General features: G+C 39.1%; 2 protein-coding genes across 8 annotated transcripts in view; one reads left to right on the top strand and one right to left on the bottom strand.

The window, feature by feature from the left end:
- The window catches only part of FAM98B (family with sequence similarity 98 member B), a 45,238-nt gene extending 36,482 nt beyond the window's left edge, over positions 1–8,756 (top strand). The window contains exons 7-8 of the mRNA XM_008142979.3: positions 1,706–1,873; positions 6,109–8,756. Coding sequence (XP_008141201.2) covers positions 1,706–1,873; positions 6,109–6,477 — 537 coding nt within the window. The 3' untranslated portion in view covers positions 6,478–8,756. The remainder of the gene's footprint in view (positions 1–1,705; positions 1,874–6,108) is intronic.
- The window catches only part of RASGRP1 (RAS guanyl releasing protein 1), a 137,905-nt gene that overhangs the window by 44,376 nt on the left and 78,266 nt on the right, over positions 1–15,263 (bottom strand). Inside the window, exon 18 of one of the 7 annotated variants that reach the window (XM_028147452.2) lies at positions 12,591–14,051. The exons of 5 other annotated variants lie outside the window; for them this stretch is intronic. In XM_028147452.2, coding sequence (XP_028003253.1) covers positions 13,915–14,051 — 137 coding nt within the window. In that variant the 3' untranslated portion in view covers positions 12,591–13,914. Of the gene's footprint in view, positions 1–12,590; positions 14,052–15,263 lie in introns of those variants that run through there. One more of the 7 variants, XM_008142980.3, reaches the window with a different exon arrangement.

The following is a 15,263-nucleotide window of genomic DNA, read 5'->3' as shown; positions in this document are numbered from 1 at the left end:
ATTAGCAGTCATTCCCAATAACCTCTCCCTTCCCTGGAAGCCACTATTGTGATCTGCTTGATGTCTCTTTGGATTTGTCCATTCTGGACATTTCATGTAAATGGGATCATACAGTATGTGGATTTTTGTATCTGTCTTCTTAGCATCTGGGACCCCTTGGGGGATGTCCAATTGCCAGTTTAGGCCCGCAGTTGGACATCCCTCTCACAATCTGGGACTGCTGGTTCCCAACCGCTCGCCTGCCTGCCTGCCTGCCTACCTGATTGCCCCTAACTGCTTCTGCCTGCCAGCATGATCACCCCCTAACGACTCCCCTGCCAGCCTGATCGACGCCAAACTGCTCCTCTGCTGGACTGATTGCCCCAACTGCCCTCCCTGGCTGGCCCGATCGCCCACAACTGCCCTCCCGTGCCGGCCTGGTCGCCCCCAACTGCCCTGCCATGCCAGCCTGGTTGCCACTAACTGCTCTCCCCTTCAGTCCTGGTTACCCCCAACTGCCCTCCCCTGCAGGCCTGGTCCCCCCAAACTGCCCTCCCCTGCAGGCCTGGTCGCCCCTAACTGCCCTCCCCTGCCGGCCTGGTCTCCCCTAACTGCCCTCCCCTGCAGGCCTGGTCCCCCCCCCCCCAACTACCCTCCCCTGCTGGCCTGATTGCCCACAACTGCCCTCCCCTGCTGGCCATCTTGTGACCACATGGGGGCGGCCGTCTTGTGCAAGGGCATGACAGTCAATTTGCATATTACCTCTTTATTTAATGTATTTGGAATTTCAATATGGTATACCTTATTATTATTACTTTTATGAATAGCCAACAGTTTATTCCAGCACCATTTTAGAATTATTTATCTGTTTTTCTCACTGTTCTTTAATTATTATTTATTGCATTCATACATGTATGGGACTCTGAATCTCAGTTGCCTATTTTGCTTCATCAATCTCTTTTTTTTCTCCCCAAGTTCCATGTAATTTGACTGAGGTAGGATAGTATACTGTATTGTGGGTCAAGTAGATCTTTATTAGTAAGTGGACAAAACTGGGATTCTCTCTGTATTTTGGGGAAGTTGTTTAAGTTTTCTAAGCCTCATTTTTTCAAGATACAAAAGGGGGCAATAAATCCAACCATTCTAAAAGGGTATTTTGAGAATTAAAAAATGACTATTAAGTGAATAGTATCCTGGCACATTTAATAAGTACTCAATGAATGTGAGCAGTTAAGACAATGATAATTTCATATTTCATATTAATATCTGGTAGAACTCTTCCAGAATTGTTTTTATCATTCTTAAATATTTAGTTTCTGGATTATCTTTAGATTCCTTTTTTTCCTTCTTATCCTTTCAAAAACCATTCTAATAGGATTGCAGTAAATCTATTATTAATTTTGGGGAAAACACATAATATTCAGTATTCCCATCCAGAAAATTAGTATTTCTCTCCAATTTTTTCAAGTTTTTATAAGATTTACCGGGTTTTTTTTTTTGTTGTTGTTTTTAAAGGTCCTATATGTGGTTTTGGTATTTTTAGGTATTTTTTTTGTGTGTGTGTGTGTGAGTTTTTAATGAGTTGATCCTGGTAGTCATGTGTTCTTTTAGCATCGGTTGGTTTACATTTTTCATTAGACATAAACCATCAGATATTTATGATTGCTATTGCTCTTTCATTGAAATGTTCTTTGGTTCACTTTTTCCCCTATCTTTTGTCATTTAGGTGAAAACAGATGACATAGCCAGAATTTATCAGCCTAAGCGTTATGCTTTGTCACCCAAGACAACGATTACATTGGCACATTTACTTGCTGCTCGTGAAGATCTTTCCAAGATCATTAGGACAAGTAGTGGCTCTAGCCGGGAGAAGACGGCATGTGCCATTAATAAGGTTGGTTTTTCTTTCAGTACAGTGGAGAATGAATCTATAATATCCTCATTTGATGTTTTTACAGATTTTATTTTACTTTTTAAAATGTATCTTTATTGTTGAAAGTATTACAGATGTCCCCCTTTTTCTTTCCATTGACCCCCTCCTCCCCACTCTCATCCCCTCCCCAGGCCTTCACCCTACTATTGTCTGTGTCCATGGGTTATGCATATACGTACATAAGATCTTCGGTTGACTTCCTCCCTTCTCCCCCCCCCCCCCCCCCTCCCCACCTTCTTTCTGATATTCATCAATCTGTTCCATGCTTCCATTCTCTGGATCTCTTTTGTTTGTCAGTTTACTTTGTTATTAGATTCCACATATGAGTGAGATCACGTGATACTGATTTTTTCTGACTGGCTTATTTCACTTAGCATAATACTCTCCAGGTCCCTCCATGCTGTCTTAAAGGTTGCGAGATCCTTCTTTTATTCAGCTGCATAGTATTCCATTGTGTAAATTTCACCGCTTTTTTATCCATTTACCTACTGATGGGTACTTGGGCTGTTTGCAGAGCTTAGCTATTATAAATAATGCTTCTATGAACATAGGGGTGCATATATTCTTTCTGATTGGTATTTCGGGTTTCTTAGGATATATTCCTAGAAGTGGGATCACTGGGTCAAATGGCAGTTCCATTTTTTATTTTTTGAGGAAACTCCACACTGTTTTCCAGTAATGGCTGCACCAGTCTGCATTCCCATCAGCAGCGTACTAGGGTGCCTTTCTCTCCACATACTCGCCAGCACCTGTTGTTTGTTGATTTATTGATGCAGCCATTCTGACAGGTATGAGATGGTACCTCATTGTCATTTTAATTTGCATCTCTCTGATGATTAGTGTCGTTGAACATTTTTTCATATGTCTCTTGGCCATTTGTATGTCCTCTTTGGAGAAGTGTCTAGGTCCTCTGCCCATTTTTTTTGATTGGATTGTTTGTCTTCCTTTTGGTGAGTTGTATGAGAACTTTATATATTTTGGAAATTAGCCCCTTATCAGATATATCATTGGCAAATATGTTCTCCCATACAGTGGGTTCCCTTTTCAATTTGATGCTGTTTTTACAGATGTTAATCCATTTTTCTTTTATGTCCTGGTGCACTAGAAAAGACAGTGGTGTAAGGGCTTCAGTCCATCTAGCCTTAGTTTTGTGTGTGCATGTTCATTTGAATCTCTATACTCATTAATTAAACCAAAGTTTTATCTGAATTAGAGGAATTAAGAATTGTTTTTATCAATAGCTTTAGGAAGAATTATTTCTTTCTAAGAATGTAATCAATCATTCTTTGTCAATGAAATTCCTATATCCTTGGTGTAAAGGGAAGAGTACATACTTTGGAGTCATACAAATCTGGGTTCATTTACTTAGAGGAATCACCATGGGCAAATTACTGAATCTTTTGGAGGTTTCCTGACTCATAGTACTATAGATCAAGTTTTCTGACAAGCTCGGTCTTAAACAAGTTCATAGAGTCTGAAGTTTTTACTTTAACAACAATAAACTAATCTGAAATACTTGTTAGCTCAACTAGAAAGTACTCTTCATTTAGATAGAGCAGCCTATGACAACTTTACAAAAGAGCAGAAGTAATGGATTTGGGTAATTTTAAAACAGTTTTTCACTCAGTTTAATGAGAAATATATCCTTGATGCAGGATATCTTGCCAGTTGGATGGTTGTTTATAAAGTCAGTTTGCCTAATCGTGGCTCAGTTAGGCACTAGTGTTCATGCCTCCTACTTCTATTTTAGACCAACCTTCTCTATCTTCTGAAAGTGTTCTGTCTTTAAATACAGGGTGGGGGCAAAATTTTATAGTTGTGAGTATGCAAAACACAAGAGTTTATTCTCATACTATTATTTATTAACTAGATGCCTGGTGCATGAAATTTGTGCACTCGGGGAGGGGTGTCCCTCAGCCTGGCCTGCTCACTCTTGCAGTCCGGGAGCCCTCAGGGGTTGTCCGACTGCCATGGAGGCATGAGAGGCTCCTGCCACCAATGCTGCGCTCGCCAGCCGTGAGCCCGGCTTCTGGCTGAATGGCGCTCCCCCTGTGGGAGCACACTGACCACCAAGGGGTAGCTCCTGCGTTGAGCATCTGCCCCTTGGTGGTCAGTGTGCGTCATAGTGACTGGTCATTCTGCTGTTCGATCAATTTTCATATTACTCTTTTATTATATAGGATTATTGTATTATTTTCCATATGAACAGCTGTAAACCTACTTCTGCCCCACCCTGTATGTTTCTCATTATCTTGCATCAGGTTATTTACTCTTACAGCAACAAGAGTTCTACTTCTTTAAGTGAAATTGTCCATCCCTTTTCTGAGTTTATAATTTACAGCCTAATTATTTGAGGCAATTGTTTTTGTTTTTTTTTCACATTTGAGGGAACAATTTCTTGTTATACTAAACCAGAAATACAAGATTCCACTGAAACTGAAACAGTTGACAGAATATGGTCGAACTTAATTAAACCTTCAAGGGAAAATAAGAGGGTCAAACAAGGCCAATGTATGTAGAAGCCAAGGTTGGTTTGGGATAAACATAAGGATGACAGCATTCAGCATACCTCCCCAGCAGGTATCTACCATCATTCTTCCATCCCCTTTCTTCTGAATCATTTGCTTAACCTAATGGCTTTTTTCTCTCTATTGCAAATACAACTCAACCCTTTGGACATGGTGCAAAGCCAAGAAGAAGTTTTTAAATCATCTTATTCCAGGGTAGAAAGTGTTCACATACCCACCCCAGCACACATTATGTGGTGTCATACTTTATGTGGTAGCAACTTTAATCAAACCAGTGCTGCTACCATGTATAATCTGTTATGTAGCCCTGTAGCTAGGCCAGTGTTCTAAAACACCCACGTGGCAGAATGTACTTTTGAACTCCATATTTTCAAAATACTTTTAAGAGGCTACTAAAGTGATATAGAACAGAACTGTATTGGAAACCTAGGCATTAAGGAGGAACATTGATGGGTTCTTTCTGGGACTTTTTCAGGGGGACAGAGATGAACAGAGGAAATGTTAGAACATCTTTTTGAAAGCAATCTTACGATCAGTTCTTGGAGCAGCGTCCCCGTATACCCACCAACGTAGCATGTTTGGTGGAGAGACCAATGAGAATGACAACCAAGAAAAGCAAATTTTTGGATTTGGTAATGAGGGCATTATTGCTGACTTTAAAAGAATGTTTACATACTTTGAATCTTGTCCCACAGTGAGAATGTTGTACTTTTTGTCTTTATGACATAAATTACTAAAACATAGTTTTGGTTAGAAGATCAATAGAAGTAGAACCTAACTGATTTATAGGTCAGTTTGGTTGAGGCAGTTACTGTTTTACCTTCTTTCCTGAAAGAGACCAGCAGGAAGCTATTGGCTTACCCTTGGCTGTGGTTGGTGGGGAGGCACCCTCCTCTCAGCTGTCTTTCTCTGTTCATGGGCATATAGAGTATGGCCTTTCTATAGAAGTCTGGGGTCTTAAACCAAATTCTTGATTTATCCTTTAAAGTATTATAAAGCATGGTTAAGGAAGGACATCAACTATTTTTTTTATAATAGCTAGTATCATTGAAAGTTAGTAAACTTAGGTTTCTCATACGAGAGGAATAACTCACTGAGAATCCTTGTATCTCTTTGCAATGCTACCTTGGGTTATAGTCATTATATTCATCTCTGACCTAGCCACATGTTATCACATATACTTCATACTTGTGAAATAAAAATGTGCTTAAAAAATACAGTCTTTTATTGGATAGTCCATTACCAAACCAGTAACAATGGAAAGTCCAGAGTTGTTGTATAAATGGATATGATTTTAATTTAAGGTCTGTAGTTTAAGTATATTAATGTTTTGCTAAAAAAGTTTCTTAGTATGATGGGTACTACATTTGTTACAGAATATGCTAAACACATTTAAACAATAGAAAATAACAAGCCTTTACAAGCCTTTAAGTTTTAGAAATATTTTTCTAGGTTGTTTAAAAATAATACCACATTGTGAGGAATTTGTCATGCATTGCATTTATATTTTCAATATTAATTCATACTGTCATTCTGATACTTTCATGTCCTTAAATATTTGGCTTCTTTTTCTTTATTAGAACAATAATTTCAGTATTACTTGAGTCCTCTATGTAAATTTTAACTTTTAAAATATTAGTAACTGAAAGAAAATGTTTCTTCATACAGGTGCTGATGGGAAGGGTGCCTGACAGGGGAGGACGGCCGAATGAAATCGAACCACCACCCCCTGAAATGCCACCTTGGCAAAAGAGACAAGAAGGCGGCGGAAGGGGTGGTTGGGGTGGTGGAGGTGGGGGTAGAGGAGGTGGTGGGGGTGGAAGAGGTGGCTGGGGAGGTGGTGGGGGAGGGGGTGGAGGCTGGGGAGGAGGTGGGGGAGGGGGTGGTAGAGGAGGCGGTTTCCAAGGCAGGGGAGATTATGGTGGGAGGGGAGACTATGGTGGGAGAGGGGGCTATGGTGGGAGAGGAGGCTATGGTGGAAGAGGTTATGGAGATCCATATGGAGGAGGTGGTGGTGGTGGATATAGAAGATACTGAAAGGTACAGAAATTGGATAGCAGTGCTTACGTTTTGATAGCTACATTAGGCATAGTGTTCTAAATAACATATTTGAATGTCATCTATGAAGTAAACACTGTTAGATTCCTTGATATCATTCTTGAATTGGGTTAATATGTAAGAACATTGTTTTATACTGTATGATCTCTTGGACAGAGTGATGAATTTTTTTTTCATATCTGTGTACCCTTGAGCATGTTATGTCTTTTTAAAAAACAAAAAAAAAATGAGCAAAGGCTATTTTTAAAATTGTAAATATTACCATCAGACTTGGAAAAATGGAAAGTATTTTATTGTCATGATTGAATTTAGATTGTTACCTGTATTTTATTCAGGTTTGACACACATAAAACAGACCCCACTTGTTATTAGACTGTTGCCTCATCTGTATTCCTGTGTTTTATATTTATTAATTTTACTTCACAAAATAGGGAAAGGGACTGATAGTTTTGTTCAATAGGTAGTTGTCATGACTTGTTTTTTCTTTTATAGGAAGTGATTCCTCTGCCCAGGTTTCTGTTAAAATTCCACTAATTGAAGCCTGGGTCTACTTTTTGGTATGCATATTTGATTTAGTTTCCAACTGGATTTGAAATTTGTGATTTTGTTTGACAAAGCAAAGTTTGATTGAGGTCAGAATTACTCTGAAGGGACAAAGACATGAACCAGTTTTACATGATGGTGTAAAAAAATATTCTTATAAATTGTTTCTTCATCCTTTGGGCCATCATTTTAGATATTAGAATGTTAAATGGCAGGCTGAACTGTATTACATAGGATTAGAGCAGTACTTTCCAGTTTTAATAAATCAGGTAGGCCAAGGCATCCCTTGGTAGTTCTGATTCACAATTAGATTTGGAAAATTCAGTGTTAGAGAAGCATTATATGTGGTTGGAGCAGTCAAAGGCTTGGTGACTACGAGTTGTGAATTTGAATTATGGCGCTAGCTGAGGGGTGCTGTGGGCTAAAACGATCAAAGATCTCAAGGATTGATTTGTCCTCATTTGTCAGATGAGGAATGTATGTGATGCTTGAGCCCTATCCAGGTTGTTTCATATAGACCTAAGTACAAGTGAAATTTGTTGGGAATTTATAGTGTGCCTATTGTGAATGGTTTAAGAAGTGGGCCAAGTTATGCATTTTTCTCTTAATGTAGAGAGAGAGAAAAAGTGATAGCCATTTTTAAATTCCCACTGTAAAGCCTGTGTCCCGATGTAGGCTTCTGGTCAACACCTGTGCATAACAACTTTCTATGCTCTAACCAACTCAATAGATAGAAAGCTGAGTACCAGTGGATATTGGTATTTGGCAGTTCTTGTTGTTTTATTTTGTTTTATAGTAAACCCTGTGGAGAAACCTAAAATAATGTTAAAACTTTAAAAGTAAACATAGTGTGTAGTCTTGGCCATGTGTTTTTCAAGATAACTCTTCAAAGAAATTTGTTAAATATAGGAAAACAAATGTTTTTGATTATTTGTAAACTTAGATTATTTTTAAATGTGCTTATATTTAATGAAAAGACTTAATTTTATTTGTGATTGTTGGAGAAGAATGTTTTCCATAATTAAGAAAACATTTTTATGAGTAGCTATGAACTCTGAAAAATAATTTTTAAAAATATATAAGCAGAGACCACTGGAGTAAAGTATTTCAAGAGAGTTGCTAGTTAAAACATTCATTTCAAACTTTTACATTTCTGCTTTATTTCTTTTCGGAAGCTTTAGTTGCTGACTTAGAAGGAGCTTATAACTACCTTCAACTTTTATCACTAGATGTTTATGAATAATGACCGAAACAGTAGTTCATCAATTTCTGTAAGATTTCTTTGTACCTTCATACGAGTGCTGTTGGATTATCCACAGGACTCACTGTAAATTTTATCCAGGTTTAGCACTTGCTCCTGGAATCATGTCAGAGCTGGAGCAACACATTTACACATTCCTATAAACTTCACTTGAATAAAAGCTGAGTGGTCTAGACTCAAATATCTTATTCTTTCTTCTGAGCTAAATTTTAATGATAATCTTTGTTCAGTAAAAATTTTATTTGTAGAAGAGTGTGCTAAGCAGTATCTAAAATAGTACTAAGGTGCCCAGCTGGCGTGGCTCAGTGGTTGAGTGTCAACCGATGAACCAGGAGGTCACAGTTTGATTTCTGGTCAGGGCACGTGCCCAGGTTGTGGGCTGTAGTTAGTCCCAGTGTAGGGCATGCAGGAGGCAGCTGAGCAATGATTCTCTCTCATCGTTGATATTTCTAGCTCTTCTTCTCCCTTTCCCTCTGAATCAATAAAAATATATTTTAAAAAATAATAAAATAGCAATAAGGCCATCTGGGGCCTTATTGAAAGGCCATAATGTGAAAATGTTTTACAAATTGAGTGTAATACAAATGTAGAGTATGATGAATGGTATTTCACTGCTTCCTAAAGTTCAATACCTTTTTTTGTGTGCTGCTTCATTCCTTTTTGCCTGGTTCTCATTTTCATATTACCTGGTTTTCCCTCCCCTTTTTAATTTTTCTTGCATTGGTCTAGCCTTTGGTATCTAATAGCATCTATAGATATGTCATTACTGGGAGTTTCTGTGTTAAAAAAGGTAACTACCCTCACATTTGGACTGCACTGGTATAAATAACATAAGTCCTGTCCATACATAACCACCACCACATTACATGTCAGCTCTCAGCAAAAGAGGGGGTCATGTGTTTTCTTTGAACCTATTCCCTTGTGTTCTGCAGATCAGGGAAACCTTATTCACTAAACAGAAAAAAACCCACAAAACATTTTAAACCAAAAACATTTAGTTGTCTGTATTTGTGTCAAAAGAAGGTTTGAAACTCCATAAAAGTTATGTGACCAGAGAATGTTCTAAGCAGTGATACTATCTATATCGTGTAAGGAGCACAGGATAGAGATTTGGGATGGGAATTGGGACTGGAGGAGAGGAAATTTAATTTCTTCTTTAGGTTTAGGTTGTCAGAGTGACTTAATTATTTTGTATGCAGTATAATGAATTGCCAAAATGATGACTATACCCACATCCAAGTGTATCAGAATTCATTCTGTATTGGGATTTCAGTGATTGGAATTTTTCTTCCTCCTTCATTGGTCTGGTTACACAGAAGTTGGCTGGGGATTAAGGGAAATTATGGCTCTCTCTAATCTATATACATTGAGTGGCCAGATTATTATGATCTCTGAATGCATAATAATCTGGCCACTCAGTGTATATCCTATATAATAAAAGGCTAATATGCAAATTGTCCCCTCGACCAGGAGTTCGACCAGCAGGCAAGCTGGCCAACTGCCCATGTTCCCTCCCACCCATGCACGAATTCATGCACCGGGCCTCTAGTACACACACACACACACACACACACACACACAAACACACACACACACACACACACACACACACTGAGTGGCCAGATTATTATGTGTTCAGCGATCATAATAATCTGGCCACTCAGTGTATATCTTACCTTATAATAGACAAATATGCAAATTGACCGCACCTTTGCTACACCAAAGCCACGCCCACCAACCACGCCCATCAGGAAACCGTTGCAGGGACGTTGGGGTGTGGCGGAGCCCAAGGTGGGGAAAGCCGCCCGAGGCTTTCCTGGCCTTGGGCGCCAGCAGGGAGCCTGCGCCGATCGCAGGGACGCTGGGGTGCGGCCGAGCCCAAGGCCGGGAAAGCCGCCCGAGGCTTTCCCGGCCTTGGGCGCCAGCGGGGAGCCTGCGATCGGGTCGCAGGGACGCTGGGGTACGGCGGAGCCCAAGGCCGGGAAAGCCGCCCGAGGCTTTCCCGGCCTTGGGCGCCAGTGGGGTGCCTGCGCCGATTGCAGGGACGCTGGGTGCAGCCAAGCCCAAGGCCGGGAAAGCCGCCCGAGGCTTTCCTGGCCTTGGGCGCCAGCGGGGTGCCGGCGCCGATCGCAGGAGACCACTGGGGGTCGGCTCCTGCGATCGGGTAGCAGGGACGCTGGGTGCAGCCGAGCCCAAGGCCACCGCCCAGGGCCAAGCCCGGACCCTGAAAGAAGGCAGAAGGCGGTGGCCACAGCCAAGGCCTGGGTCCCCGGTGCCGGCAGAAAACTGGTGCAGGCAGCCAGGTGAATTAAGGTCTATTGCACGAATCTTCGTGCAAACGGGCTACTAGTCTATATATATAAAAGTCTAAATGACCATTATGACCGAATGACCGGACAACTGGTTGACCAGTCACTATGACATGAACTGACTACCAAGGGGCAGATGCTCAATACAGGAGCTGCCCCCTGGTGGTCAGTGCACTCCCACAGCCAACCTTCTGCGGCCCCTTCGCCCAGCCAGCCAGCCAACTTCCTGTGGCCCCTTCCCCCAGCCAGCCAACCTCCTGTGGTCCCTCCCCCCAGCTGGGGGACCGATCGGCCAACCTCCCATGGCCCCTCCCCACAGCTGGCCAACCTCCTGCAGCCCCTCCCCCTGGCCAGCTGGCCCTCCCAATAGGCCTCCATCGCCAGGCAGAGGGACCCCACCCGTGCATGAATTCATGCACCAGGCCTCTAGTCACTAAATAATGATGAGCACAAATGAATTGCTCTGGGTGGTCGTATACTAGATGGAGCCATCATTCTCTACCAATTTCACCCACAGCTTCAAAGTTTCTCTACTTGCCAGTTTTCTTGGAAAGAACTGTGGAATTAAAGACCAAAGCCACAGAGAAATGACAGCCTCAGATCTGTCTCCTTCAGTGTTAAATGTTTATAGACTCCTAATATTTAGGGATCACTTTAAGTCATAATGCAGTAAGATGGGAAAAGGTTGAATATTTCTGTACTGTTACTTCTTTGTGTTATAAAAAGATTTAGAAAAAATTTTACTAACTAGTTAGTTGCTTTGCTTTTTCTTCCAGAACTGTTTGGGTAATACAATAGGGGAGTGGTCTCAGATGTGGATTATAATAAAAATTCAGGTGAAGCTTCTACATATTCATGAACTATAGAAGAAATACAAGACATATATGCTATAGGGATCCTAATGTCTTTTATCATATAAATATTACACAAAGAAAACTTACATTAGATATAAAAAACTTTACAATCTGTACATTTGTTTTTTCCTTGTAGTTCTTTTACATAATACATCTTTAGACAGAAATTCACAACCAGTAAAAAGGCAAGTCAATTACCAAAGAAAATGAGAAGTGACGTTGCTGTTAACAGAACAAAACTTGTCATTGTTTTGGCAGATAAATATATGCCCAAACTTATTCAAGTCAGTACAAGACACAAAAATTTGTATCCTAGGCTTAACAACCAAAAGTCTATTCCAGATTATTTTTGTAGATTCCACACAAATAATATTAATTTACACACTACTTCTTTGGCCCTAGGTGGGCTGTAAAAACCTGTGATGAAATTACTGCTTCCTATCCATTTCAGTGGTAAGATCCTTTAGCCATGTTAATTTGACTAAGAGGACTGACCTTTTAAATTCCTATAGATTATAAATTATTTACATAGAAACTAACCTGAAATCTGTATTTTGGGTGGAGGGGAAGAAAAACGAAAAAATTACTGTTATGTGGCTATGTTTAAAGAAAATTGAGCTGTACTGTTTTTGGTTTATATCAGAGGAAAAGGATAATAGTGAAGAATATGAATTTTAAAGATGATCATAAACTTATGTTCCATATAATGTAAGTAGCACAGTAGAGTAGCTTCTGTAAGTTTACATATTAGGTGGTGAGATTTTTGAGTTTAGACTTAGGAAAGAGTAAGTCTGTGTGTAAAGTGATTTTTTTAAAACACAAAGGAAAACTAGTCACTAGCTTTGTCACTAAAGCTCAGTATAAGGAGGTATGCAGATAGGAACTAGTCTTTCATCAAATAAACTTCTTAAATGGTCTGAATCCTCCAAGGAAGCTACACTGTGTATATGTACTTTGTACTCTAAGACTTGGTGTTGTTGGCTTTAAGTTTGGAACTTCTAAAGGCTGGTATTATATTCTTGGCATGTTGTTCAACTTGTTTATGAATTTCAAGTCAGTTTGTTACTAGGCTTTCCAAGCATGGAAGGTAAGTCGTGTCTCCCCCCATTCCCCCCCTCCCCCCCCCAAAAAAAGAAAATGATCATTGGACTTTTTTAGAGAAATAAAGAGTCTAACAAAGGAGTTTGTGATCAGTTGCCCAGACAACTAAATGAGCCCATTTATCATTAACTTTCATTAATAGATAACTCACAGGGCTTTTGTGAGTTTGCAAACAATACAATTTACATTGTGAGTAAATTCTTCATCTTATAACAAACTGAACTTTATATTTGTGAATTTATGTAAATGACTAAAAGTTGTTTAATTAACTTCCACATTTTATAAGGAGGGAACAAAATTCCAAGTCACATGCATGCCTGATATTGTATATACATAATATATACACATATATACACGCTGTCAGCTGTTATTGAAGGCTCTGATCCAATTAGCTTATTTCTAAATAGTATTAATAGTGAAGGCAGTATACTGGTAAGCACAAATTCAGCTCAAAAAATTACTTTAAAAAAAAAAGGGTAAAGATGGCACATGAAGAGCTAAGCAGACTCTGTTTTTAAAAAAATAGCCATAAAGTCCTAATTCTATCCACTGTAGAGGACAGACATGTTTGCATTACGTTTATTTTAGCTAATTAGTCAGTCATGTATAAAATGGTAATAGCCATGTTTTCAGGTATTTAATTTGATTACTTATTTTATTATGACTTTGTGACAAACTATTAGTTGATATACAACTGGATAATGTCATGTTGTTGAATAAGCCCCCACAAATTTGTACTTATATTCTAGAAGTTCAGCTCTAGGTAGATACCCTTGTGTATATGATGAGCACAGTGAGGAAGGATGGGGGTGGGGGAAGGGCTAATTGATTAGATTTGAGGTAGTGAATCGGGAACCAGATTCATAAAGAATGCTGGAATGTAGAGGAAGTGAATCTACTTTAATATTATAAGTAAGCTTTGAGTGTAACAAAGTCAATTCCCCAGTTTACAGAAAAACCCCAGGGAAGGAAGCAAATTCATTTTCCAGGGATTTTAGTTCTAAAGAAGCAGCAGCCAGGCAGGCCACATAGGAGAAGCTTCCTTATCAGAAAACTATAGTCATGTTTTTATCATGCTTTTGCCCTTAGTCTCAGGGAAAAATGTTTGTGGTATGAATGGCAAAAATTTTGCATTTTTCAGTTTTACTCCCCTTCGATTCAACTGACTGGAAGAGAAAACAATATCACACATTGCGGGGGGCGGGAGGGGGGAAGACTAGCTTTTCCTTTTTAAAGTACCCCCTTTAAAACTGGTCACTCTAAGCTTCCCCAATCTTTGTGTTAACTGGTTTGGGAAATGAGATCTCTAATCCATTTATCTACAGATTGTGCTCCTTGAGTTTCTGGGCTAAGAACTGTCACCCTGTTCCATCTGAGCTAAGACATGATTGCTTTTTGCAAGTTGAAGGCTTTCTATTTTCTTCTGTGCATATCTCAGTTGGATCTTTAGAGCATCATTATCTGCTTTCAGTGTATTTATTTCCTAAAGAGAAAGGAGAATGAGGTATGTTAATAAAGCAGCAATGAATAGTAAATCAGTTACAATATCGGGAGTACTACACTTGATTGGCATCTCCCATTCATTGTGGCTGAGTATTAAAAAAAATTTTCCAGACAGTTATTTTACCCTTAATATAAAATAATAAGTTAAATAACAAATGAACATGTGCAAACAGCAATTAGTTTTTGTTAATCATATCAAAGATGTGAGTGGCTAACAGGCAGAATTAACCATTCCCAGGCAGTAGGTGGATAATGACACAACCTATGGAAGTTGTGTAGCAGGAGACCTAAACGTGGCAGAAACAAAGTCTCTGGTCAGGTTTGAGGTATGAAAGCAGTGATTCAGAATACTGTAATATGATATATCATAGTTCATTTTCTTCAAGTGTTTTTACCCCCAAATCATTGAAAACTAATGAACTCTAGGCAAAGACAGGTATTTTATCCCAGTCTCTAAACTGGAATCCAGTTATCTAATTTTCAGTGATTTAATTATATGGACAGCAGTTGGTTTCCAGTCTTGACATTTTTTAAAAATTGAAATATACTTGGCACATAACATTATATAAATTTAAGGTGTACAACCTGTTAATTTGATAATTATATATTATAATATGATTGCCATGGTCGCTATAATTAACACCTCCATCATATTACATAATTCTTTTTAGAAGTTGGAATAATTCTAGTCTTCTTAACGAGTTTGATGATACAATATTATTGTCTATAATCTCTGTACTGTGCATTATATCTCTAGGGCTAATTTATCACTTGTAAATTTGTACCTTAACATCTGTCCTCTCCTCCCACCCCCATTGCCTGGTAACCACTATTCTATTCTCTGCTTTTATAAGTTTGGCTTTTTAAAATTCTACATATAAGTGATTCAGTATAGTATTTGTTTTTCTCTGTCTGATTTATCTTAATGTGCTCAAGGTTCATCCATGTGTCACAAACAGGAAGATTTAATTTTTTTAATGGCTGAATAATATTCAATTGTATACGTATGCCACATTTTCTTTATCCATTCATCTGTCTATGGACACTTAGGTTGTTGCGTGTCTTGGCTATTGTAAATAATGCTGCAGTGAACAAAGTGGTGTATTTATGTTTTTCAGTTAGTGTTTTCTTCTGATAAATACCCAAAAGTGGAATTGCTAGATCATGTGATAGTTCTATTTTTAATTTTTTGAG

This window comes from Eptesicus fuscus, chromosome 5 (assembly GCF_027574615.1).
Source record: "Eptesicus fuscus isolate TK198812 chromosome 5, DD_ASM_mEF_20220401, whole genome shotgun sequence".
Classification (NCBI taxonomy): Eukaryota; Metazoa; Chordata; class Mammalia; order Chiroptera; family Vespertilionidae; genus Eptesicus; species Eptesicus fuscus.
The sequence above is the reverse complement of the archived record's forward strand: the minus strand, read 5'-3'. Positions and strand labels throughout refer to the sequence as shown.